This window comes from Rhinichthys klamathensis, unplaced genomic scaffold (assembly GCF_029890125.1).
Source record: "Rhinichthys klamathensis goyatoka isolate OS25496 unplaced genomic scaffold, OSU_Roscu_1.1 h1tg000019l_1, whole genome shotgun sequence".
Classification (NCBI taxonomy): domain Eukaryota; kingdom Metazoa; phylum Chordata; class Actinopteri; order Cypriniformes; family Leuciscidae; genus Rhinichthys; species Rhinichthys klamathensis.
The window spans coordinates 4972695-4999578 of record NW_026606570.1 but is presented as its reverse complement, the minus strand read 5'-3'; the positions used below and the strand labels follow the sequence as shown (position 1 = coordinate 4999578).

General features: G+C 41.4%; 1 protein-coding gene across 3 annotated transcripts in view; it reads left to right on the top strand.

Annotated features, from left to right (window-relative positions):
* The window catches only part of rxrab (retinoid x receptor, alpha b), an 82500-nt gene extending 56741 nt beyond the window's left edge, over window positions 1-25759 (top strand). For 2 of the 3 annotated variants that reach the window (XM_056236622.1, XM_056236614.1), the window contains 8 exons: window positions 6055-6205; window positions 8325-8504; window positions 10678-10841; window positions 16405-16534; window positions 17224-17356; window positions 19075-19166; window positions 22988-23093; window positions 25360-25759. In XM_056236622.1, coding sequence (XP_056092597.1) covers window positions 6055-6205; window positions 8325-8504; window positions 10678-10841; window positions 16405-16534; window positions 17224-17356; window positions 19075-19166; window positions 22988-23093; window positions 25360-25507 — 1104 coding nt within the window. In that variant the 3' untranslated portion in view covers window positions 25508-25759. The remainder of the gene's footprint in view (window positions 1-6054; window positions 6206-8324; window positions 8505-10677; window positions 10842-16404; window positions 16535-17223; window positions 17357-19074; window positions 19167-22987; window positions 23094-25359) is intronic. The other variant, XM_056236631.1, reaches the window with a different exon arrangement.
* Window positions 25760-26884: the final 1125 nt, after the last annotated feature.

Sequence of the window (26884 nt, the reverse complement as noted above, 5' to 3'; positions counted from 1 at the left end):
GAAGTGATGGTAGCCGCCACCGCTGGTGGCAGGGTACTCAAACCTGCCTCGTCCCGTCCAGGAGCCATACGTGGAGGTTCCAAAGATCGGGACGAGGGTGCCATAGGGTGCCCCGTCCCTGAGAAAGTAGGTCCTTCCTCAGAGGTATGGGCCAAGGAGGTGCTGTCGCGAGGAGTACAAGTTCGGAGAACCAGGTCCGGGTGGGCCAGTACGGCGCGACCAGAGTGACCTGCTCCTCGTCCTCCCTGACCTTGCGCAGGAGTTGCGCAAGAAGGCTCACTGGGGGAAACGCATATTTGCGGCCCCGCGGCCAGCTGTGTGCCAGAGCATCCGTGCCGAGCGTGCCCTCGGTCAGGGAATAATACTGGGCGCAATGGGTCGAGTCGTGAGAGGCAAACAGATCCATCTGTGCGTCCCCGAACTGGTCCCAAATCAGCTGAACCGTCTGGGGATGGAGTCGCCAATCTCCGGGGAGGGGCTGAAGCCGTGACAGCTCGTCGGCTGCACAGTTCAGGGCTCCAGGGATGAAAATGGCTCGAAGCGACCTCAGATGCTTCTGACTCCATAAGAGGAGGTGGCGGGCGAGTTGTGACATACGGCGGGAGCGCAGACCACCTTGGCGGTTGATGTACGCTACGGTCGCGGTATTGTCTGATCGGACTAGTACATGCTGGCCCGAGAGCACGGCTCGGAAGCGGCGCAGGGCGAGCTGTACAGCCAGCAACTCGAGGCAATTGATGTGCCATAAGCGGTGGGGTCCTGTCCAGGAGCCCGCGGCAGCACGTCCATTGCACATGGCACCCCAGCCCGTGGTGGAGGCATCTGTCGTTACAACAACATGCCGGGAAGCTCGTTCCAGAGGCACTCCTGCCCGTAGAAAGCTGAGGTTCCCCCACGGGGTGAAGGTCTGACGGCAGGTCGGAGTAACTGGTACTCGGAGGGTGCCGTGTTGCCATGCCCACCTCGGGACTCGGTCGCGAAGCCAAAGCTGAAGCGGTCTCATATGAAGCAATCCGAGCGGCGTTGCCGCGGCTGCAGATGCCATATGCCCCAGGAGCCTCTGAAAAAGTTTCAGTGGAACCGCACTCTTGCCCTCGAACTGTCTCAGGCAAGTCAGCAGTGACTGCGCGCGCTCGCTCGTAAGCTGCGCGGACATGGCGACCGAGTCGATCTCCATACCGAGAAAAGAGATCCTCTGCGCGGGGCAAAGTTTGCTCTTCTCCCAGTTGACCCGAAGGCCCAAACGGGCTACATGGCGGAGTACCAAATCCCTGTGTTCGCAAAGCTGATCTCGAGAGTGAGCTAGAATCAGCCAGTCGTCGAGATAGTTCAGAATGCGAACCCCGTGTTCCCGGAGGGGAACAAGGGCTGCCTCGACGACCTTCGTGAAGACGCGAGGAGACAGGGCTAGCCCGAATGGGAGAACTGCGTACTGATATGCCTGTCCCTCGAAAGCAAACCGTAGGAACGGTCTGTGTCGAGGGAGAATGGAGACATGAAAGTAGGCGTCCTTCAGGTCGATCGCTGCAAACCAATCCTGGTGCCGCACACATTCGAAAACGCGTTTGGCGGTGAGCATCTTGAACGGCAGCCTGTGAAGGGAGCGGTTCAATACGCGCAGGTCCAGGATTGGCCGTAACCCACCGGTTTTCTTCGGGACAATGAAGTAGGGGCTGTAAAACCCGGACCTCATTTCGGCTGGAGGGACAGTCTCGATCGCACCCTTCGCCAGCAGGGTAGCAACCTCCGCTCTCATGATAGGGGCATTGCCACCGACCATAGTGGAGCGGACTCCCCTGAAGCGGGGAGGAGACCGCGCGAACTGAATCGCGTAGCCGAGCCTGATCGTTCGTGCGACCCAGCGGGACAGGTTGGGAAGCTCTAGCCAAGCTCCCAAGGACTGAACCAGCGGGGTCATGCGAACCACAGACTTCCCGTCGGTGGGGCAGCGAGGCGGTATGACTGACCCAGACGTGGACGGCATAGCGGCCCGGTGTGGGGGTACAGTCATAGACCGCGTCCTGACAGAGCAGACCAGGGAAGGACGAACGTTCCACGGGGGTCTGCTCTGCCAGGGGTCTGGCGACAGAGGAGGATGAGAGCGGCACGGTCCGGGGACGGCGCGCACTGTCATCCGGCTCTGGGACAGAGGAGGACGAGGGGTGCACGGCCCGGGGGCGGCGCACCGTGTCGTCCAAGAACTCTGTGTGCTCAGGGATGAACGTGTTATTTCTTTCTTTAACCACATTAGGGTACTGCCCACCCGTGGGTGAGCAGCGGGGAGTGGAGAACAAAAGATTCTCCCCCGGCCCTCCACCGGGGGAAGGAGTGGTCCTGCAACCATCTCCTGAGAAAAACACGTCATCCCTGAGCAGCCCGTCTCAGGAGCGCCGCTTGGCCCGGCGTTTAGCGGGGGGCGGGGCTGGAGAGGGCTGGGGCGCCTTCTTGCGACTTCCTCCGCGACCGGGCCCGGGTGGAGGCTGCTGCTTGGGCCGGGCGGGAGGGGCGGGAGTCGCAGGAGGGCGCCCTCGGCGGCGAACAGACTGAGTATTCTGCCCGGTCGGCTGGGTGGAGGCAGCAGCGGGCCGTCGGGGCAGAATGTGCTTGATCGCCTCAGTCTGTTTCTGAGCAGTCGAGAACTGTTGGGCAAAGTCCTCGACTGCACCGCCGAAAAGGCCATCTTGCGATATGGGGGTGTCGAGCAGCCGGGACCGCTCGGCATCCTTCATATCGGCAAGATTGAGCCATAGATGTCTCTCCTGGACCACGGCTGTGGACATCACCAAACCCAGGGAGCGTGCGGTCACCTTCGTCGCTCGGAGAGCAAGGTCGGTGGCGGCGCGCAGCTCATTGAAGAGCCCTGGGTCTGTCCTACCCTCGTGCATGTCCCTGAGCATCTGGGCCTGGTAGACCTGCAGAATGGCCATGGCATGCAAAGAGGTGGCTGCCTGTCCCGCAGCTCTGTAGGACTTCGCCACTAACGTAGACGAGTACCTACAGGCTTTGGATGGGTGCTTTGGCTCACCACGAGACGAAGCGCTCTGAGGACACAGTTGCATCGCAACAGAGCGTTCGACCGGGGGAAGCCCAGTGTACCCACGGGCAGCGGCCTCATCGAGGGGAGGAAAGGCGGATGAAATCATCGAGCGGTCGCGGGAAGACATGGGAGTCTTCCAGGACTTCGAGATTTCATCATGCACGTCCGGGAAGAAAGGTATCGGGGCCTGACGGGGACGGGGATCCGCAGCCTGACCCAAATACCAATCATCCAGCCGCGAGCGCTCGGGGCAGGGCGGAGGGTTCCACTCTAACCCGATGCTCGCGGCGGCTCGAGACAGCATGGCCGTCATCTCTGGATCTGACTCTGGCACAACTGTAGTCATACCCGAAGGCGGCAGCTGTGATGAGTCTTCACTTCCAGCAGACTCAGACCCACCTTGTGATGCTGCAATAGACATGGCATCTTCCTCTGGAGCGCCAAAGGAAACCCGCGGGACACCCGAAGATGATCTCGCCGGAATCCCCTGAACACTCACGGGTTGCAGCATTGGAGAGGGTGCGGCTGGGCACGGACTGATAGTCGGCGCTTGGTTCCAAACCGTCACCCTCAGATCACCCTGGCCACCAGCCGAAGTACTAGCTCTATTTCTAGAGTCAGTAGATCGGGGTGTGGATGAGGGGACCCTCACTCTTGCGAGATCACCGAGTCTTGACCGTAATGCTGCGATGGTCATGTTCCCACAGAGAGAACATGAGTCATCCACGAGTGCTGCTCTAGCGTGATCAATGCCCAAACACACTATGCAGCACCCGTGCCCATCAGAGTCGTCAACCAGCCTACCGCAACCAGAAGTGCACGGGCGAGGCATCTTTAAAAAGACGTGCCACGTGCAAGCTCTTTTGTGAGAAAAAGAAACCTGATTGTGTTGAAGCGCTCGGGGAGAAACACACTCGCTGTCGAACCACAGACAGATAAGCAGGAAGTGCGCGCTCGCCGAAGATCGCCGTCACACCAACACCAGAGAATCTTGCTCGTTTGAAGAACTGACAATTTCAGGAATGGCTTGTGGAACGAAGGATTAACTTGGCTCCAAAGCGAAAACATGCCGGTTTGCTGCCAGCGTTCTCCTTATATACTCACGAGGTGAGGCGGAGTTACGCTATGCAAATTCCGCAGACCCATGGCATTTCTTTGCCATTGGCTCGTTTTGAAGTATTTGAAGTTGATTGGCTTCTAAGCGAAACCCCCATTCGTCGTCATCCGACGGAACTCGGAGTGACAACGAAAGGGAAACACAGTTTTATTGAATCATATGTCATCAATAGCAGTTCACTTCCGAGATTTAGAACAATTTAACAGCAAACCGTACAGGAATTCACATGAACCTTACCCCTGACCACCCTTTTTAGGCGGACTCAGGTGCGCACTGAGCTCGGAAAACAGTGTTCACATCATCCAACTCTGACATCAATTGAACCCCAGTGCGCACCAAAAGTGCTAGTGTGTATGCACCCTAATTTGTTTAGGTTTTTCTTGTTTGTCTGGCTGGTAGTTTTTTGTGCGTGTTTAGGGATTGCTGTTGATTACTGATCCTAGAGTGCATGAATGTGGGGATCTGAGATGGTGGGGATGGGTGGGGGGGAGGGCGTATGTGAGGGCGTATGCTCTTGTGACCCACCAGGATTTGACTGTTAAAAGAGCCATGCCTGCATCCGAATAGAAGCAGGCAGCAGGTAGATCTATTTTAGTGTGCTTAGTGGTATATATCTGGGTTCCTGGCACTCCTTTACTATCACAATCACTTTGGAAGTACTTTTGTTTTCAGTATGTATGCACATGGCACAGTTTTACATGTACATTGGGCTGGATTTGCATTTAGATTTTTTGTATTTCTTTACTCAAGAGGTAAGCTGTTAGGATCTTATTATACAAATTTAGGTCACATTTATATGTTTTCCCTACCTGTAGAAGTAATAAATCAGGATTGAAAGCTTCATGTTAAAGCATCCCATTGTGCAATGCAAACTATGAATGTCAGTAGCCCCTTTAAAGCCGGCCAACGCTCAGAAACGGGCTGACAGCTGACCGTCGGCTTGGTGTGTCCCAGGCTGAAGAGTCTGTATGCAGGACTAGTATGTCATATCTACATTGCTAGTCCTGACCTCAGGTGTGGGGATGAGTCGTAAACCAGAAACATTTGTCATGAGTCAGACTGTCTTTCATAGGGCAAACAAAATAATGCTGACACAATTTAAGGTGTGGAAATGCCAGGAGAGGGTTTTTGTTAAATGAACACAATAGTCTGCTGTCTGCCAAAAATATTTTGACATTTCAACACTATTGGATATTTGAATACTTGACTCATATATCAGACTTTACTTTTTTTCTTTTTTGTTAGGAAGAGTTTAGCACTTTCATTGGTGAATGACTTTAATGTTTTCCTCTCTTCAGGAAGCTGTATAGTTTCATGTATCAGTCCCTCACGAATTACCAAAGAAAAACATAGTGAACATTCTTTCGTCGTAATGTTTCCTGGAGGTGTGTCTGTTGTGTCTTTCACAGGTCGGCTCATCAATCATCACATTTTGCGTGACTTTCGTTCTGGGTAGTTAAGAATAAATTTCACGTGTAATTGATTCCATTCCAACAGACACTTTTTTATGTGGAATTTTGCTCTACCATTCAAAAGCTAGTGGTTAGTAAGAAATTCAAGTTTAATTCTGAATGAAATAAATACTTTTATTCAGCAAAGATGCATTTAAATTGATCAACAAGTGAGGGAAAAAAAGACATTTATAAGGTTACAAAAGATTTATATTTCAACTAAATTCTGGTCTTTTGTACTTTCTATTTATCAGAATAATCCTGAAATGTATCATGGTTTCCACAAAAATAGTAAACATAAAATATGAAAATTAACAATATTACAGTTTTTACTGTATTTTTGATCAAATAATTTCCTTTGGTGGCTTCAGTGTGTTGAATCAGTTATTATCAGCTTGGAATGGTTTGATATCTAATATCTTTTTTATATATATATATTTTTTATTTAGCTCAGTTCGCCCATGAATGCAGTCAGTAGTTCGGAGGACATTAAACCCCCTCTGGGTCTGAACGGGATGATGAAGGTCCCGGCACAGCCCACAGGCACATCCCTCTCCCTCACAAAACACATCTGTGCCATTTGCGGAGACCGTTCATCAGGTGACACACACACACACACACCTAGATGATTTAAAAAAAATGTGTTCATGCACTGTGTAATTTGTCTCTGTTAGAATAGAACAAAATAGCTAAAAGTATAGAAAATTGTTGTGTGATTTCACGGCTACTTACCGAAATAATAAATAATGCACCTAAAAAAAATGTTTTATTGAAAATAGTACTTGTTTTATTTTGTAAGACAAAAGAGCCCACAGACTGACATGAGAGACTGGCATGTCTAGTTGCAATAATATCATATAGCCTACAGTTCAATAGTCATTATCCACATTTTTCCTAGGTCCCATAACGCTTTGTGCGAATTATGGGATTAACTTCCATTAATCTGTAAACAATCAGTGAAAGGTTCGCTCTATGAACGCAAAAATAAGCATTTTCAAAATCTGGTTACAATAAGAGGACATTATTCTATTCACCCTTCAATCATCGGACATTAAAAGGACATTTAAAAGTGTAAAATCATTAACAAATTACTACCACAGACTATGAATAACCCCGATTATTTCCGTAGTTATATTACGGACGTGTTAAATATCTCTGTAGTTATATACACTCACCGGCCACTTTATTAGGTACACCTGTCCAACTGCTCGTTAACACTTAATTTCTAAGCAGCCAATCACATGGCGGCAACTCAGTGCATTTAGGCATGTAAACATGGTCAAGACAATCTCCTGCAGTTCAAACCGAGCATCAGTATGGGGAAGAAAGTTGATTTGAGTGACTTTGAACGTGGCATGATTGTTGGTGCCAGAAGGGCTGGTCTGAGTATTTCAGAAACTGCTAATCTACTGGGATTTTCACGCACAACCATCTCTAGGGTTTACAGAGAATGGTCCGAAAAAGAAAAAAACATCCAGTGAGCGGCAGTTCTGTGGGCGGAAATTCCTTGTTGATGCCAGAGGTCAGAGGAGAATGGCCAGACTGGTTCGAGCTGATAGAAGGGCAACAGTGACTGAAATAACCACTCGTTACAACCGAGGTATGCAGCAAAGCATTTGTGAAGCCACAACACGCACAACCTTGAGGCGGATGGGCTACAACAGCAGAAGACTCCACCGGGTACCACTCATCTCCACTACTAATAGGAAAAAGAGGCTACAATTTGCAAGAGCTCACCAAAATTGAACAGTTGAAGACTGGAAAAATGTTGCCTGGTCTGATGAGTCTCGATTTCTGTTGAGACATTCAGATGTTATGACGTAAACAGAATGAGAACATGGAACCATCATGCCTTGTTACCACTGTGCAGGCTGGTGGTGGTGGTGTAATGGGGTGGGGGATGTTTTCCTGGCACACTTTAGGCCCCTTAGTGCCAATTGGGCATCGTTTAAATGCCACGGCCTACCTGAGCATTGTTTCTGACCATGTCCATCCCTTTATGGCCACCATGTACCCATCCTCTGATGGCTACTTCCACCATGTCACAAAGCTCTAATCATTTCAAATTGGTTTCTTGAACATGACAATGAGTTCACTGTACTAAAATGGCCTCCACAGTCACCAGATCTCAACCCAATAGAGCATCTTTGGGATGTGGTGGAACGGGAGATTCGCATCATGGATGTGCAGCCGACAAATCTGCGGCAACTGTGTGATGCCATCATGTCAATATGGACCAAACTCCCTGAGGAATGCTTCCAGCACCTTGTTGAATCTATGCCACGAAGAATTGAGGCAGTTCTGAAGGCAAAAGGGGGTCCAACCCGTTACTAGCATGGGGTACCTAATAAAGTGGCCGGTGAGTGTATAAAATATTCCAGCATTCCAGTGAATTATTAATGGAATATATCGTCAATTAATTTGGGAGAACAGGCCACAAATCCACAGTATATGTTGTCATTTTTCATACTGTTACAGTAGAACACAATATAAAAAAGAAGACAATCAGGAGGAAAAGAATGCAGTGGCTGAAAAGAGCTGTTTAATAATATGCTTTATTGTACTTGTTAAACTGCAGTCATAATATTGGTCACTCTATATATTCTGTCTTTCAGAGTAATGTGTGACAAAACAGATGTGGCTGTTGAATTATTGAAATCAAATGCCAATTAAAGATAACCCTGCTGGGAAGAATACTAAAGCATATGTCTGCCGGCAGGTAAACACTACGGGGTGTACAGCTGTGAGGGATGTAAGGGCTTCTTCAAGAGAACGGTGAGAAAGGATTTGACGTACACTTGCCGAGACAACAAGGACTGTTTAATCGACAAACGGCAACGCAACCGCTGCCAGTACTGCCGCTATCAGAAGTGCTTAGCCATGGGAATGAAGAGAGAAGGTGCGTTGCTTTTTTCTTTGAACACATGCCAATTCTGAATCATATCAGAATTTAGTCATATTCTGACTATGGATGGGACATATACTCATTAAAGGAGGAATGGTTCACCCAAAAATGTTAATTATCCCATATTTTACTCACCCTCAAGCCATCCTAGGTGTATATGACTTTCTTCTTTCAGCCGAACACAGTCGGGGTTCTATATTATGGGATAATTTTCATTTTTGGGTGAACTATCCCTTTAACCTGGTCAAACAGACCAAATATTCCAGCTTCTTGAAACCACCTTATTCTGAAAATCTAATGTTCCATTTTTTATGTCCAAATGAGACATGAGAGACAGTAAGTTTTGAAAAGTCAAACTATCAATGGAACACATTTTTGGAGGAGATCTTTTTACAGACTTTAAGATAAATAAACAATCAACACATGGTGGTTGAAAGCACTAATGACCAACAATTTGCAGTTCATTGCACTGCTGTATGCTGTTGTCAAGGAATTGAATGAGATTCATTAATGTGTTGATTAAATTATGCATTTTAAGTCTAAAATCATCTAAAAGGAATTGAATTAAATGGCTAGAGATTGTATTCCCAGCATTTCCACTAGAGAATAGTAGGAATAGAATGTAGGCTTACATGTAATTTATTCAAAGTGTATTCAGAATGTTACATGTATGAGAACATTCCAATAGTTGAGAAGCATGCTATTTATTTATTAATCCATTTATTTTTCATATATATATATATATTAAAGTTGGGGTCCTCATCAAGGATATGTGTATGAAAATAGTAATAATAATTGTCAAATTAATGATTTTAAAATGAACCTCTTATTGTTCCTTCAAACTCTTTTTTTTTTTTTACATGTTTTTCTGACCTAGTTAAAGGCCAGTAGCCAGATATAATTGAAGCTTTATCCTTTTTGTTTTACCACAAAGCAGGGGTGCACTTTTCAGAAATATGACTAATATGCATTCTAGTAACATTCCTTCTGTCCAGGACGCTACCAACATCACACTGAAAAGTACAGTAAACAACACGCAGTGTATCATTACAGTGTGAAACAAAGTAAAGTTTAGCATGTGAAAACTGATTGAATTTATCCATTGCTTTATATCAGACATAAGTTGCATTGTGACATTTTTTTAATGGAAGAAAGTTGAAGTGTGTTAGCAAGTTCGTCATGTTGTGCTATCAATTTTGTTTATAATCTGTTCTCAAAAGAGTAGAAAAAGTCATGAAGAATAAACCTGATACTAAACCGTTAGGTAATGGTCTTGAACGTGAGGCCTGGACCCCCTATACTGAGGCCTCTGAGAGAGAGGTAACCTGACACACTTCTCCCCCACAAGCCACTCTCTCTGTCTTTCTGTTTCTGAGGACAATAAAGCTAAAATAATTCCTTGTGCCTCTCTCCTCACCTCTCAGTGACTCCTGGAGAAAAGCTTTATCCTTCAGCTGACCTCCACGGCTCTCTGCTGCTCCTACTCAAGAATTCCCCTCATGATCTGCTAGCGGTTTCTGTCGGAGAGAGAGAGAGAGAGAGTCATAAAACAGGGCTTTTACAGACAGAAGGGAAAGCTGAAATGTTCCACAGCCTGATGGCGAGGCAGACGGGGCTCATTTCCACCAGGTCCAGACCACAGTAGACCGACTGTGTGGTTTAGACCTGGCTCCCCCTCTAAACCAGGCCAAACAAACGTGTGCGCTGTGTACACAACACGCAGATGCTCGCCCAAATGTGGCACACACACACCAATACATTGTCAACCTGCATAACTAATCGTTTGACCGAAAGTTTTAGAAGGACGGTTTTATGGCCCATGACTTTGTCCATAGACTGAATAGGAGCACAGAATCATGTTTGCACTGGATCGTACCCAAATAAAATATACATATTTTAAAAAGTAGAATGTGTATGACTAATAACGTCACTCCATACGTAGAATGACCTCCTCAACTTTTAGCCTCTGAAGTTGATGAATAATGGGCTGGATGCATTTGCAGCTCGATGAAAAACGGCCTGAGCTGTTTTTGTGGAAATGTGTAGATTACGAGCAAACCAAAAGCAGCTGCGTGTTATTGTGCGCAAGGTCACGGTTTTGTTTGTGTGTGTAACCGTACATGTCGCACATGCAAGCCGTTCTAATTTTGTATGTGCACATGTGCAGCCGTTCAGGAGGAGCGGCAGCGGGCGAAGGAGCGGAGCGAGGCTGAATTCGGCAGCTGTGCCAACGAGGACATGCCCGTGGAGAAGATTCTGGATGCCGAACTGGCAGTGGAACCAAAGACGGAGACCTACGTGGAGGCCAACCTGAGTCCGCCTGCCAACTCTGTAAGCCAATCTCTCCCTCTAAATCACACTCAGTGACATTCAACTTATGGAGAACATTTGGCTCGTCTGAAATGTGCCATTTCAGAGTTACACTTCACAATTGCTCCTCAGTGAACCGGCCGGGCTCGATCATTTTCTGAATGTCAAGACTAAAGAAAGGTTCCAGCCTGCCTGCAGATACGAAAAGACAGTTTTAAGAGTTTTGCAGATGTCCAAGAAAGAGTCAGATGCAGATGCATTTCTGTTTGTGAATCAGAAGGGCTATTTTTACGATCCCACTCCCAGAGGATGGATTCGGCTACATAGCAATGGTCTTTGGCTTTGAAGGCTTCTGCAAAGACCCCTCGAGAGGGGACATACTGCAGAAGAAGCACATTGTCATGTCACTAGATAAGAGCTTCAGCCATTAACCATGTCAGTTTGACACACCGAGGCTAGCGCTGTGTATATTTATGCCTTGTGCGCATTTGTCCTCTGTTTTGTGCAGCTGTAAGCTCTAAATCAGGTAGAGGTCAGGCAAAAAGAGGCATATGCTTTGTCTTCCCTACTTTGTATTTTCAGATTGTTTGTTTCCCCCACAGTCGTTTTTTCTTTTTTTTTTAATGGCTGTTTGTGTGTTCGTCCTTGAGCCTTGGGGAAGGTCCTCTCACATGAATAGGGCTCTAATGAATTTGGGTTCCTCTTGGGTTGATTGGAAAACTGTTAAGACGTAATGATCGTAAATGAAAGCAGCATAGGATATGAGACTTTTAAGCAAGATGTAGATCTTATTGTTATGATATTTGAGTATGGTGGTGATATGAACTGATGAGCAATCATGAATACACTTATGAAAAAGAAGTGAGCCTTATTGTACGGGATGTGCACTTGTAGTGTACTTCAAATCTTAAAAGTATATTTAAAAAAAAGAAACTGTACTTGCAGATATAATATTAATTAAATAAAAGACCACTTAGGTGTACTTAAGTGAGAGTGCACTTTCACAATTTTCATAATTTTAAAAAGAGAACAGTAATATTATATTTTTTATAAATGTACATTGTCATGCTTTAAAGAAGTGCATTTATTTTGATGACTAACATACTAAAGCACATGTAAAGTACTTGATTACAATTTTAACCGTAGTGTGTTATTCAATATTAAGTTTAAAGTTAACATTTTAAATGTACTACATTGCAACCTAATTATTACAAATGTGTACTTAGAAATCTATTTAAATACATGACAAAAGTCTCAAAAGAAATTACATTTTAGTTTACCTTAAAGGTATAGTTCACCTACAAATAAAAATTCCGTCATCATTTGCTCACCAACAAGTTGCTCCAAATGGTAGCCGTTGACTTCCATAATAGGGAAAAAAATTCTATGGAAGTCAATGGCTACCATCAACTGTTTGGCTATCCACATTCTTCAAAATCTTATTCTGTGTTCAGCTGAAAAATTCATCCAAGTTTGGAACTTACTTGGGTGAACTATCCATTTCAATGCATGTCAGTACACTTGGCAGTATAACCATATTTCAAATGCAATAAATGAATAATAATAAAAAAAATAACATATAAAGATATACTAAAGTCCAAACTCTTTAAAGTTTTAGCTATTGCAAATATAGATTTATATTATAATACATTTTCATTTAATTGCAGTTAACAAGCAGTTAAGTGTCTAAAACATACATTAGTTTCAAACAAGTATATTATTTTCAGTACTCTTTGTAAAAATGAGTATTTCTTTTTCACAAGGGTATGTTACCACTAAAATGGAAGAGCGTTTCGCTCTGGGTAGATGATGATGATGCTTCAGTGATAATGTGATTTTGTGATCCTATAGGGACAGAATTTGCTCCATGACAACAGCAGAACATGCACAGAGTGCTCTGACATGCCAGGCTGTTGGTTCACGAGTACTTATTCTGATTGATTCTGGGCTGAAGAGCTTGGGTTATTCAAGCAGAAGGAAAGGCTTTTAGAGAGCAAAAGTTAAACAGGGAATAAAAATATTCCATCTGGGAAAATGATAGGAATGATTTCCACAAGACTTCCCACAAGATATCTGCTCATTTTCCACTCACATCACCGAGTTTGACAGTTGAGTTTCTCTGGCTGATATCTTTGCAGAATGCAGATGAGGCAAGTAACATGTCACACAGTGAAGTCAATACCACTCGAAAGCTATTTCAGAGTTTGCAAAAACATTTTGTCCTTATTCCTGCATTGTTTATTGCATTCTCGTTAAAAGTCTGATATGTCCAAAAGCACATTTGTGTACACTATACACTATACCGTTCAAAAGTTTGGGGTCTTTAAAAAAAAAAAAATGGGGTTGGGGGGGGGGGGTCTGGGGTGAAAAAGATTCGACACTCTTGATGCTTCGAATCTTTTCCCGGAACAATCAGGGGAAAGCCTCAGTGCTCGAGGCTTCATTTGCCCATCCCTACTTGGCAGAACAAGATTTGGTAGCAGGACACAACATGGCTTCAGGGATCAAGACACAAGGAATGAAAGACAACAAACTGGCACAGGACTGAAAACACAAGGAGAATAAATAGGAAGCAAACAAGGCAGGTAACGGACAGGTGCGCTCGAAACCGCACGTCCACACAAATGCCCAGTCCAAATACCCACACTTGTGGTCTTTGCACTTGACCACTTGTCTACTTGCATGACGTATTTCCTCTATTTGGCCCAAGTGTTCAAGTAGGCGTTAAAGACTACAAGTGTGTGTAGAACTTTTGATTACTTGATGGAACACACTTATAGTCTTAAAAAAAAATGCAAGTGGGGTGGTGATGGCGCAGTGGATAAGACACATGCCTTTGGTGTGAGAGACCCGGGTTTGAATCCACTGTGAGACACCAATGTGTCCCTGAGCAAGACACTTAACCCCTAATTGCTCCAGAGGCGTGCAACCTCTGAAATATAGCAATTGTAAGTTGCTTTGGATTAGATTTGTAACTAACAGAAGACACAAATTTAAAATTGTGGTGCCTTCTAATTAAGTGATAAAAACAAGTTGCAAATGCCTACACATACTCATCTTTGCACCAATAAAAATGTGCAACACTTTATGTTTTATACTACCAAATTATAGGTATCTAATTAATTTAACTTACAGTGGAATGTTTTCCTCGACATCTTGCGATTTCGGGGCACATGAGTTCCCGTACATAATGCATGATGGGATACGCTTGGCCTCGAATAACGCACCGATGCGGTATTCAAGATAGTGTGGGTTTAGTGTGCATTAAGGGCACTGAGCTTTGGCATTTTTAAGACATGGGACAGTCTTGTGCACTTACTTCCTGTCGCGTGCACGCGCTCTCAAGTGGCCAAGACCGGTGTGGGTATTTGGACAAGGCAAATGACAAGACAATACAGCAGCATCAGGGCTGTCACAAAACCAAGAATAAACTAGACAGAAGTGACAGAACCCTGACTCACCAAGACTGCATTTACTTGATCAAAAACAGTAAAATAGTAATATTGTGAAATATTAATATAATTTAAAGGTGCAGTATGTAAGATTGACAGCTAGTGGTTGAAATGGGTTCTGTAATACAAATTCTGAATATTGGAGAGAGTTTTTCCCTCGCCCCCTACTGCTCAGACTCGACTCTCACGGGTTGCCAGATTGAGGACACGCAACAGGAACGAGCGCAGTAGACAGTGGAATGTGAGGAGATATACACACTGTAAATTGATGAGTTGATTTATTGATTTATGATGTTGATATCGCGTTTTAATATGCTCCCAGTCATAGAGATTTTTAGATGGGTGCTGAGGCTTTTTAGGTCAGGTAGAATCTGCGATCTCTGACCCAGTTTGTTCGCTGGCTTCCATGGCTGCAATACACTGTTTTTCACCATCTGGTAAACTGTGGTGGCGGAATACTATTGGGCGAATTGGCAACATGCGATATCGCACAGACCAATTTTTTTTTTTTTTTATGCTTTAGTACAGTCAAAAACTTACAATCAACACCTTTAAAATAACTGTTTACCTTTTGAATATATTTTTAAAATGTAGTTTATTCCTGTGATGGCAAAGCTGAATTTTCAGCATCATTACTCCAGCCCTCAGCATCACAAATCATTCTAATATGCTGTAGTATATAAAGTATAAAGTGCTTTGATAATATGTTAACCCATACAATATCTTCCACATCCTCACACAGTGGAAAATTGTATCTCAAAAGTTGCTCTTTTAAATCCCAGTATCACGCGGTGTGCTTCAGAAAAGATGGAGAGTTGGAGCCAGTTGCAACAACAACATTTGTTTATTAATAAAATAACATAAGTAAATCCAGAGTAAATGCAAAACAATCAATAGCTGGGTTTCAGTCACGTGATTATGATGACGCGGTCAATTTCTTGCAATTCCGGGGGGGAATCGATTTAAATCGATCAAACCACGAGGAGTTTTTATCGTGTACCAAAAGTTGTTGTTCATAAGGGGGTTATGAACAACAACTTTTGGTACACGATAAAAACTCCTCGTGGTTTGATCGATTTAAGTAACCATAAACGACGCAAAACAGGCATTTTGAGTTTGTTATAGTGCTTTCTAAATACAGCAAATCACTTCCTGCCCTCCATTTGCATTTCGCGCCATGGCAACGCAGTGGCGTGACGTCAAATGAAAACAAGCTATTCAGACATGGGCAAGGCAGGTAAAACAGATCCGAAACAACGCATGCGGAACATACACAATTGACCAGACATTGTTCACCAGACACTGAACAAAGGAAACACTGGGGGATAAATAAACAGGGTAACAAGGGAGGGCTTGACATGGAACAGGTGTGGAAAATAAATCGCTATGGCAACAAACAAGGGGAATTAGTTAAACAAAAGGACTACAAAATAAGAGATGCGGAACTAGAAATACAACATAAAAGTCCAAACAAACAGAAAATGTAACACTCAGGAAATATAAAAAATGCAACCCATTTTACTTTCATACTGTAACTCCAATCTCTAAGTGAAACAGAATATTATATATATATATATATATATATATATATATATATATATATATATATATATATATATATATATATATATATATATATATATATATGGTTTTGATGACATTGGCCAAAAAGGAAAGTTGTTTTGGAGTTGGAGCAAGTTGTTACATTTTAATGAAAAAATTACTTGACAAACTTGTTTTTCCTTCAGATCATTGTATTATAAGATAGCTGATGTTTCTCCTAAAATTCCATAGGACAAATTAAAATAGAAACAAAGAAGACATGTATAGAGCTATACAATTAATGTGGATAACATCACTGAAATAATTTGGTCTAATTTAATCCAATTTGATAAGAAATGATTGAGTTCATATTGAGACTGACTGTCATTTGCAGATCCAGGAATCTTGGCAGTTTGAGATAATGTCATTGTCTTTTCTGAAGCTAGGAGTTCACTAGGGTCTTTTCCCTAGGAGAAAATCAGAGAATCAGGAGACCAAAGTAAAAGTTTCCTCTCCATTGCTGTCTAGGAGAAACAACTGAGCTACTGACATCTCTCTCTCTCTCTCTCTCTCTCTCTCTCTCTCTCTAGCCTAACGACCCTGTAACAAACATCTGCCAAGCAGCTGACAAGCAACTCTTTACCTTAGTGGAGTGGGCCAAGCGGATACCTCACTTTTCTGATCTCCCGTTGGACGATCAAGTCATCCTCCTTCGAGCAGGTGCGTCAGTAAATAAACACAGACCACTTTTTTTTTTCTGAGACATGCAGACATCAACCTAAAATGACCCGTTTGCTGTACATCTATTCTTCCAGATGAAGTTACCGCTGAAAAAAAAAAACATCAGCTAATGAAATGAGTATGTTTGCGGTTTTTTGACATTACAGTCTATTCCAGAAGCATTTATATAGATTTGCAAATACATTTGATCCAGCCTTGGGCCATAGCATCGATTAAAGAAGGAATTCCATCTCATTATCTCGGAGTTAGAGTCCTTATTCTGTAAAGAAGGATGGCTTTGACACAGAGCGAGGGAGAATAAGAGGCTTGATTGTTCTCGCCGTTCACATGTTGCATTTATTTTATTAGGCTGTAGGTTGCCTGAGGACAACCAAACTCTCAGTGTATTTCTGTTCAGTATGTTTTATTTAGAGACTCAGAAATGGGATTGTAGCATATGAAACTGTGACAATGTATTAAACATGTATAGAAATGTCCTCATTGAAACGAAACACAATTTTGGTTAACAACTTAAGTTGATATTGAGCTATATGAGTAAAGAAATAGAGCAGACAAATCAACCACACACACACACAGACACAAAGTAGATGTTTTGCTCCCTTTCTGGCTCCCTTTGTTTGCTTTTTTGCTTATCAATGTGCTTTTGTGCTCCTGTCCTCTGTTGCTAGGGTGGAATGAACTCCTGATTGCCTCTTTTTCGCATCGTTCCATAGCTGTAAAGGATGGGATATTATTAGCTACAGGCCTTCACGTCCATAGAAACAGCGCACATACTGCCGGTGTGGGAGCCATCTTTGACAGGTTAGTCCAAGCTTTCAGAGACAAAAAAAAAAAAAAGCCTGAGCTTGTATGGTTTTCTATCTTCAGTGGAACACAAAAGGTGAATTTCTGAAGAATATTTTAGATGTTCTTTTAAATATAACGGAAGTGAATGGGGATTTTGTCAAGCTTACAAAATACAAAAATGGCACCTTAAAAACTCCAATAAAAGTATAATGTTATACGGCTATACGGTCCAATAAAAGTATTCAGTTCATCTTTGTGGCAGGGAGGACAGAACGTCTTGTTCCCTCCGTCAGGGAACGATTCTCATGATTCTGCAGAGAAATCTCCACCAATCAAAGAATCGAAACAAGCAAATCACACCAAAAGAAGCAACTGATTTCCATGAAGCACTGTGAATGGCGTAAAAGTCAGTTCAGTGCTTTTCCGAGTGAATGCAACGTTTCTCTGTGTAACGCAATACGTTTGCAAGAAAAAAGCATTAAAATAATAAATTTTCTCCCATCTCATATTTTTCCGTCCCCTTAGGGGCTCCTATATATGAATATTTTCAGTGTCGGCACCACAAGTGGGCCCCGGGGGGCGTGGACCGCACACTTGAGTCACTTCGATTCCACTTCATCCGTTTCTTCGAATCAATTTGTTTGTAATGTTGTTATTCTCTTCATAGCTGGTTGGTTTAGTTCATGCATTTAAACTCTTTAACAAAGACTTTTTTTAAATAATAAATGGGAAATATACTTTCAGAACCAAGGCCACTGAAAAAGTGGATGGACACTGTTGCACTGTACCAAATCGTCTGAAGCCTTATGATAGTTTTGTGTGAAGGACAGACCAAAGTTGTTATTCACCGAAACCTCAAATCTCAAATCACATTTTCCACACACAAAAATATCACAGGGCTTTATAAGACGTGGAACATAGTTGTATTCAATTTGTGAGACTTTTATGATAATTTTGGGTACTTTTTTTTTATTTTGGAGCATGGTTGATCCAGTCCCCATTCACTTAAATTATATGGAAAAGAGCAGCTACAACATTCTCCTAAATTTTTGTGTTCCACAAAAAAGTGAAAGTAACACATATTGTTAACAATGTGAGGGTTAGTAAATAGGGGCTTGTTCCTATAACTGAGTTCCTATATACCCGGTGCAAAAGCCTCTAGTTATGATGAACGAATTTCCATTTTGGGTGAACTATCGTTTTAAATTCAGTGTCAGTGTTCAGTTTATAGAGAGTAGATCTACTAAGAAACCTTTCTGTGTCCTGATAGTACACCGTGTGGAAGATTTGTGACAGCCGTAGGTCATGCACACATGAATTTTTGAAAATAACCCCTATAATGATATTAGACGCGGCATCAGGAAAGTGTCCTGCAGATCTTACTCTTGATTGATGCCGTTTTTACATTAAGCCGGATGGCATTTTTATGTAGCGCTGTGATAATGTTTCACTGGCTGCGTGAGATATGCTGGTGTCCTCACTAATGAAATATATGCTGCCCGGTCTGTCTGCAGTCGAGATGAATGTGACTTATAAGACATAATGACTTTGATTTTCCAGGCAATATGAAAACTAAATATAAAGCTGAGCAATGACTCACTGAGCCTGTTTAATATGTTACAGAACATTTACAGGCATTTTTAAGGGTATGTTGGAGAAAAATGAACTTGCTATAATTTAGATTGGCTGAGTTGCCTGTGAGCGTAAAGATTTTTTCACTTTTTGTTTTTCAGAGTGCTGACAGAGCTTGTGTCAAAGATGAGAGACATGCAAATGGACAAGACTGAACTTGGATGCCTGCGGGCCATTGTTCTGTTCAATCCAGGTACAGTAACGTATACTTTAACTGAAGAGGCATTTTAAACGCACTTGCATAAGAGTGCTGTGTGTTTGTCTGATTAAGCTATCTTGCTATTTGTTTTGGTCCATTTAAAAAAAAAGAATTAGTTGAAATAAAGCCAGAAAGGGTAAATGAGATTCCTGTGCCTGTAAACCTCAGTATAGCAGGCTTTATAGCTAGCAGTATATACTGTGTCTGCAACATTGTTCTCACATGTACTCTGTGTTCAAACAATAAAAAATGGTCATTTTGGTGTGTAAAAATGTCTTAAATATTGACAGTCCAGTCAAATAATGAGTCAAGAAAGAGATCACTTTTGACCATTTGTTATGGTGGCACCTGCAGCTGTATGGATGTACGCACTTTGTGTACCGTGAGCACTCCGACTGACCTAAGAAACGTCTGCAGTTATGCGTCTGCGAATATTTCTGCAGTTATTACGCGTCCCGCATTTCTGTCGACTAAACAATCAATGACAATCATTTTGTAAATTAATCGTTCTTTTGAATTGGTTCTTTGTCAGCATTGGATGAAATGGATATTCCCCTAAACAACAACTCAAACAAAAGCTACTTTTTGAAAAAAATCAGCTACTGCCATGTGAATAAGCGGACATTTACACCGAAACGTGTCTCTATGGAAGCTTGTTTCTGCCATGGAATAAAAAAAAAACATATAAGATAATAATATCTCAAAATTCATACTTTTTTTCCCTCCCAATTCTGACTTTTTTCCTCCAGAGTTATAATGTCAAAATGATATGCATAATGCATATGTATATATGCAGGGGATAATCGGGAACTAAATAAGATACAGCTGATTAGAATTAATCACAGGAATAAACTGGGACATAACCGAAACTAAACAGAGCAGGAAGACATGAACTAAAGGAACCAAGTCGAAAACGGTGAAAACGGTGACGGCATGCACGTGCGTATTACGTGTTTGGTCTAGGCATGCGCGTTTGAATGCGTATGTGCGCAGGCGCGTAGTCTTTCTCTACAAAGTGACTCTGCCAACTACTTGTCTGGCATGCATAATACATACAATGTTGTCAAAACAGGCAGATCAAAAATATTAAGAATAATAAGTGTCCCCAACAAAGCGAGCAAGAGGCGACAGTGGCAAGGAACCCAAATTCCATCAGGTGACAGAATGGAGGGAAAAAAACAGAATATAATGGAAATTTCAAAATAAAAGTCTATAACCGTGACAATATCTCGCAATTCTGACTTCTATTCTCAGAATTGTGAGATATAAACTCACAATTGCGAGTTATAAAGTTCAATTCTGTCTGACTTTATAACTCACAATTGCGACTTTATATCACTCAATTCTAACTTTATGGGCCCTATTTTAACGATCTGAAACGCAAGTGTCGAAGCGCAAGTAACTTTGTGGGCGGATCCCGGCCCTGTTGCTATTTTCCCGGCGGGAAAAATGCCTCTTGCGCCAGGCGCAAATCTAAAAGGGGTTGGTCTGAAGTAGCTTCATTATTCATAGGTGTGGTTTGGGCGTGAAATAAACCAATCAGAGCGTCATCTCACATTCCCTTTAAGAGCAGGCGCGCTTGTTCTAAAGCGGATTCCTATTATAACGGCGGATTTGCCAGGCGCGCGACAGGAGCGGTTTACAGCCGAGGAGAGCAACGTTCTCGTCAGGGCCGTAAAACACAGAGAAGTGACATTGGGGATGGAGAAACCCACCCAAATTAACTTCTGTTAAACAGGCGTATGATAATTTGGGTAAATGTGTAAGCTACATTTATGCTTTTATAATAAATTGTCTATCTATCTATCTATCTATCTATCTATCTATCTATCTATCTATCTATCTATCTATCTATCTATCTATCTATCGTAATAATGTATGATTTGCAAAAATGAAAACTGCTGCTTAGATGAGAGAATCGTATGCGCGTTGTGCACACGCTACATTGATTATGGTCAAGCATGCGCCCTTAAAATAGCATAATGAACAACGCGCAACGCGCCACTGACTTTAGACTAGGTTTTTTCTGGTCAGTGGCGCAATTGTTTTATAGAACAGCAAAATAGCATGAGGGAAAGTTTGCGCCGGAACACGCCTCCTCTTTACGCTGAACCGCCCCGGGGAGCGCAAGTGTATTTCTTAGTTAACCGACGTGCGTCTGTGGAGGGAAAAGTCCGCTTTGCGCGGGTGCAAAATAGGAATGACACATGCGTCAGTGTACAAAGTCATTTGCGTCGGGTGCAAGATAGGGCCCTATAACTCACAATTGCTATTTCATATCACTCAACTTTATAATAACTCACAATTGCGACTTTATATCACTTAATTCTGACTTTATTACTCACAATTGTGACTTTATATCACTCAATTCGGACTTTATTACTCACAAGCCCACAGTGGAAAATGAAACCGTCTCCGCACTGAGCCGGATCGGCACAGAATGGAACGGTTAAGCAACGAGAATGGTTTGGCCCAACAGTGGAAAAGCGCCTATACTCAAGAAATTTAAAACTTCTCTCAGAGTTGAATTTTTAACATCAGCATATATTGAACTTTTTAGTGTTGGTGTTTGCAAAAATAAATAGATAAATAAATAAATCTCCTCTGGAATACTGCAGGCGCCCCTGACAAAAGGTCAATTCAAGCACATTGCATTGTGGAATATGGTATCCGACGCTGAGGGCTTTGCCAAAAATAGTATGCTCAGCATCCTCTCTTTATATGTACAGTATGGGAAGAACGTTCTTAGAAGGCGATGCACTTTGTTTCAAATGTCATGACAAAGTACAATCATTCTATATGGAAAGAGGATTGCTTCTTCTGAAATAGCTGAACTCTACAGCCTAAATTTATTTGGTTAAACTACCATTACCCATCACCCACAAGACAAGATACACACAAACATACACTACCATTATAAATTTGGGGGTTGGTAAAATTTTGTAATATTTTTGAAAGAATTTTCAGCATCATTACTCAGTCTTCAGTCACAGGATTCTTCAGAAATCATTATAATAGCCTGATTTGGTGCTCAAGAAACATTTCTTATTGTTATCAATGTTGAAAACAGTCGTGCTGCTTACTATTTTTGTAGAAATCATGAAACATTTTTTTTTTCAGGATTCTTTGATGAATAGAAAGTTCAAAAGAACAGCATTTATTTGAATTGGAAATGTTTTGTTACACTATAAATGTCTTTACTGTAACTGTTAATCAATTTAACACATCCTTGCTCAATAAAAGTATTAATTTCTTTAAAAAAATTCACTGACCCCACACTTTCAAACAGTAGTGTAGCATCTAATAAAATAACACCTTAAAGGAATAGTTCACTTAAAAATGACAATTCTGTCATCATTTACTCACCCTCAAGTTGTTTTAAACCTGTATGTTTCTTCCGCTGAACACAAAAGTAAATATTTTGAAGAATGTCAGTAACCAGACAGTTGAATGGACCCCATTGACTTCCATAATAGGAAAAAAAAAAATATGTAAGTATGTAAGTATGTAAATACTATGTAAGTCAATGGGGTCCATCAACTGTTTGGTTACCGACTTTCTTCAAAATATCTCATTTTGTGTTCAGCAGAAGTAAGAAATTCATGCAGGTTTGAAACAACTTGAGGGTGAGTAAATGATGACAGAATTTTCATTTTTAAGTGAACTATTCCTTTAACATGACTTCATTTGTTTTGATGTGTATCAGGCAAGGTTTATGCTTACATGCCATTTCTTATGAAAGCTGTGTGTAAATATGACTTTATCTTAGATAGTTCACAATAAATTGTGGATTTTGTCTTTTTATCAACTCTTAGATTCAAAAGGACTGTCTAATCCATCAGAGGTGGAGGCATTAAGAGAAAGAGTGTATGCTTCTCTAGAGGCCTACTGTAAACACAAATACCCTGATCAGCCTGGGAGGTACACACACACACACACACATACAGGGGACTCTCCACAGACGTAATGGATTTTATACTGTACAAACTGTATATTCTATCCCCTTACACTAACCCTTCCCCTAAACCTATACAGTACCTATCACAGAATACTTTCTGCATTTTAACATTTTCAAAAAAACAAAGAAAATCTGTATGATTTCTGTATGGTTGCATGTTCATTTAATTTTCACAACCAATTTTACTTATAGTAAAAGTCGATCTTATTTTATATTTAAAATATATATATTTTACAATACTATAAAGAAGTTTTTGAGCGGTAAGATTTTGTCATGTTTTAAAACTGTTATGCTAATTAAGGCTGCATTTATTTATACAATAAAAACATTAATATTTCAAAATATTATTACAATTTAAAATAACGGTTTACCATTATTTGCCATAAACATAAACAATTGCTATATAAAGATTATATTTGAAGATTCGTGGTTACATCTGAAATTGGTTGTTTGTCATGTTTTTTAATGCATTATACTTTCTAAAGGCATAACAATATAGTTACAATTATTCATGAGATCATAAAAATTCATTATAAGGTGCATTACAAAGCATAATTATAAAATAATATAATACTTTTATAATGCATTATACAGAAAGGATTTAAGTAAAGTGTTACCAATCATTCTATTATATGCTGATTATGTGCTATAGAAACATTTCGTATTATTATCATCATTGAAAACAGTTGTGCTGCTTAATTTTTTGGGGGGTAAACATGATACATTCAGGATTTTTGGATGAATAGAAAGTTTAAAAGAATAGCATTTATCTTTTGTTACATTATAAATGTCTTTACAGTCACATTTGATCAATTTAATTTGACCTTGGTGAATAAAAAATTAAATAAAAACACTGACCCCAAACCTTTGAACGATAGTGAAAAAAAATATTTACCTTACCTTAACATTTTAAGAAAACGGCTTAAATGTTCACCCAAAAATTAAAATTCTGTCATTAATTACTTACCCTCATGTCATTCCAAACCCATAAGACTTTCATTCATCTTCAGGAACACAAACGAAGATCTTTTTGATGAAATCTGAGAGCTTACTTGTCCCTCCATTGATAGTTCAAGTTGTATTTATAGAGCACAAGTTTAACACAACCGTAGTTAAAAGTGCTTTACAATACAATACAAATATAAATCAGAATTTAAGAGAGAAAAGGAGCAGAAAAAAAAGACAGAAATGGAGATAAAAATCAAGTATCAAAATCAATTAATGTATATATAACAGCATCACTCGAATGCTAGAGAGTAAAAATAAGACTTTAAACTGGATTAAAAAGCATCCAGTGATAGAGAGGCCCTAATGCTCAAAGGTAGACTGTTCCAGAGCTTTGGGGCGACTACAGAGAAAGCTTGATCACCTTTTGTTTTACAACAAGAACGTGGGACCGATAAAAGTAACTGATCATAAGATCTTAGTGACCTAGATGCTATGGCCTAATAAGATCACAAATATAATCCGGGGCCGAATTGTGCAGTGCCTTGTATGCTAAAAGAAGGACTCTAAATCTCATTGGTAGCTAATGCAATGAGGCAAGTACAGGGGAGATATGATCCCTTTTCTTAGTTCCTGTTAACAGTCTGGCTGCTGAATTTTGAACCATCTGTAACACCACTTTGACGTTTCAAAAAGTTCATAAAGTGATCGTAAAACTAATCCATATGAATTGAGCGGTTTAGTCCAAATTTTCTGAAGAGACTCGATCGCTTTATGAGATGAACAGATTTCATTTAAGCTTTTATTCGCATTTAAACATTGATCAGCGAACATAAACTGAAGCTCAACTGAACCTGCTTGACGCCTCATTGGTTCTTGCAGAAGCTCAAAAATGCCCCGAACATGCTTGAGCTTCTGTTTACCACAACAGATGTGTGAGTTGATGGATGTTTATATGTGAATAAAAGCCTAAATTAAATCAATTCATCATGTCTCCTTCGAAAATTTGGACTAAACCGCCCAATTCACGTGGATACGTTTTACGATCTCACTTTTTGAAGCATCAAAGTGGTAGTTGACTAGCTGTCAATGGAGGGACAGAAAACTCTCAGATTTCATCAAAAAGATCTTCATTTGTAATTAGAAGGTGAAAGAAAGTCTTACAGGTTTGGAACGACACGAGGGTGAGTAATTAATGACCGAATTTTCATTTTTCTGTGAAATAGCCCTTTAAGTATTACACTGTGCCAATCCAAACATTGACATCCATTGTTTCATGAACAGATTTGCCAAGCTGTTACTGCGTCTGCCTGCCCTGCGCTCCATCGGCCTGAAGTGTCTTGAACATCTCTTCTTTTTCAAGTTAATCGGGGACACGCCCATCGACACTTTTCTAATGGAAATGCTCGAGGCGCCACACCAAATGACATGAGGGATTGATTTCTTTTCATCTCCGCCCCTCTGACAGAGGGTGCAGCTTATGTATAGAACACTACAGGAGGCCGGACAGGACACATCTCTGATCTCACTGGAGAGGACTGAACCGAGAGTAATTCTACCTTGGCGTTTCTTCAGAAAACATTGCGCAATCCACAAAATACTGAGTAACTGTTCATTGCGGAATACCATACAGGATGGATTAAGTGAGGTTTATTTCCTGGTTTGCATGCACTTTGGGAAGTCTCACAGAGTTCTGGAGTTTTTTTTATTTGTATGGTTTCTCATTTCTTCTGCCTTACAGAGGTCTACCTCTGCTTTCCATTGAGTACACAGCCAAACCGCCTCATCTCTGAACTCACAATCATTTTGCTGTGAATTTTCAGATTTCATGAGAGGATTAAAATAAAAATACCTCGGATGCACTTCTTCATGCAGCTGTCCTTAAGGAACACATCACTGTATCTGCCATTAGAAGCTCTTGCTCAAACTGTAGCACAGAGTTCAGTGTTAACAGTGTTAAAAGGACCACATTTGTTTGTTTTTCAGGCACTTATAATTTGCTTCTTTCAAGTTGTATTGTCATACGTCAGGATGCTGAAAGTCTCTTCATGAGGAAGAAACTGCACGCAATTTGGCTTTAAGTCCTTTTCTTTTTGGGAGATATATGGGCCTATGAATAACATAATGGTCTAAAAAAGAATGAAAAGCAGGTGTACTCCTGGCTGAACTCACGCTGGATGAAAATGCAATGATTCATTGTTAGAATTGTGTAAAAAAAAAAAAAAAGTTTTTTTTCATGATGTTTTGCCTATAATTCAGCATAAATATGTATTAAGTATTTCCAAAGATTTTCAATAATGTTTATATATCATCTGATCATTTCCAGCAAGTGGGTGTTTTTGATTTGGTAAATATGTATCGAGTTACAGGAATCCAGATGATAGTCTGGCCTCAGGGAATCACGAGGTTTAAGAAGTGCTACGTCTGTCCCCTATTGGAAGAGTTGTGACATTGCAGCTGCACTCATTTGCCATTACAGTTTAAGAGTTGGGGTTTCATAAAATGCTTGGCAAACATAGCAAAATAACATTTCTGCGCCTCAGGTTGATGCAAAATCCCACGTTTTCTTGTGTTTTTGGTTCTGTTGTGCAGTGTCTTATCTGTATCATAAGGAAGAAACTGTAAATGTTGATAATTACAGATTCATACCATTTGTACTGACCCATCAAACCTCAGTTGCAGATTGAGCCAATCTGAACCAGTGTTTTCATGATGACGATGAATTACAGTAGTTAGTCAACATTTGAAGTGGATCAAAACCTTTCATCAAAGTTATACATTAATTTTGAACAAAAGCGTTCTTGTCTTA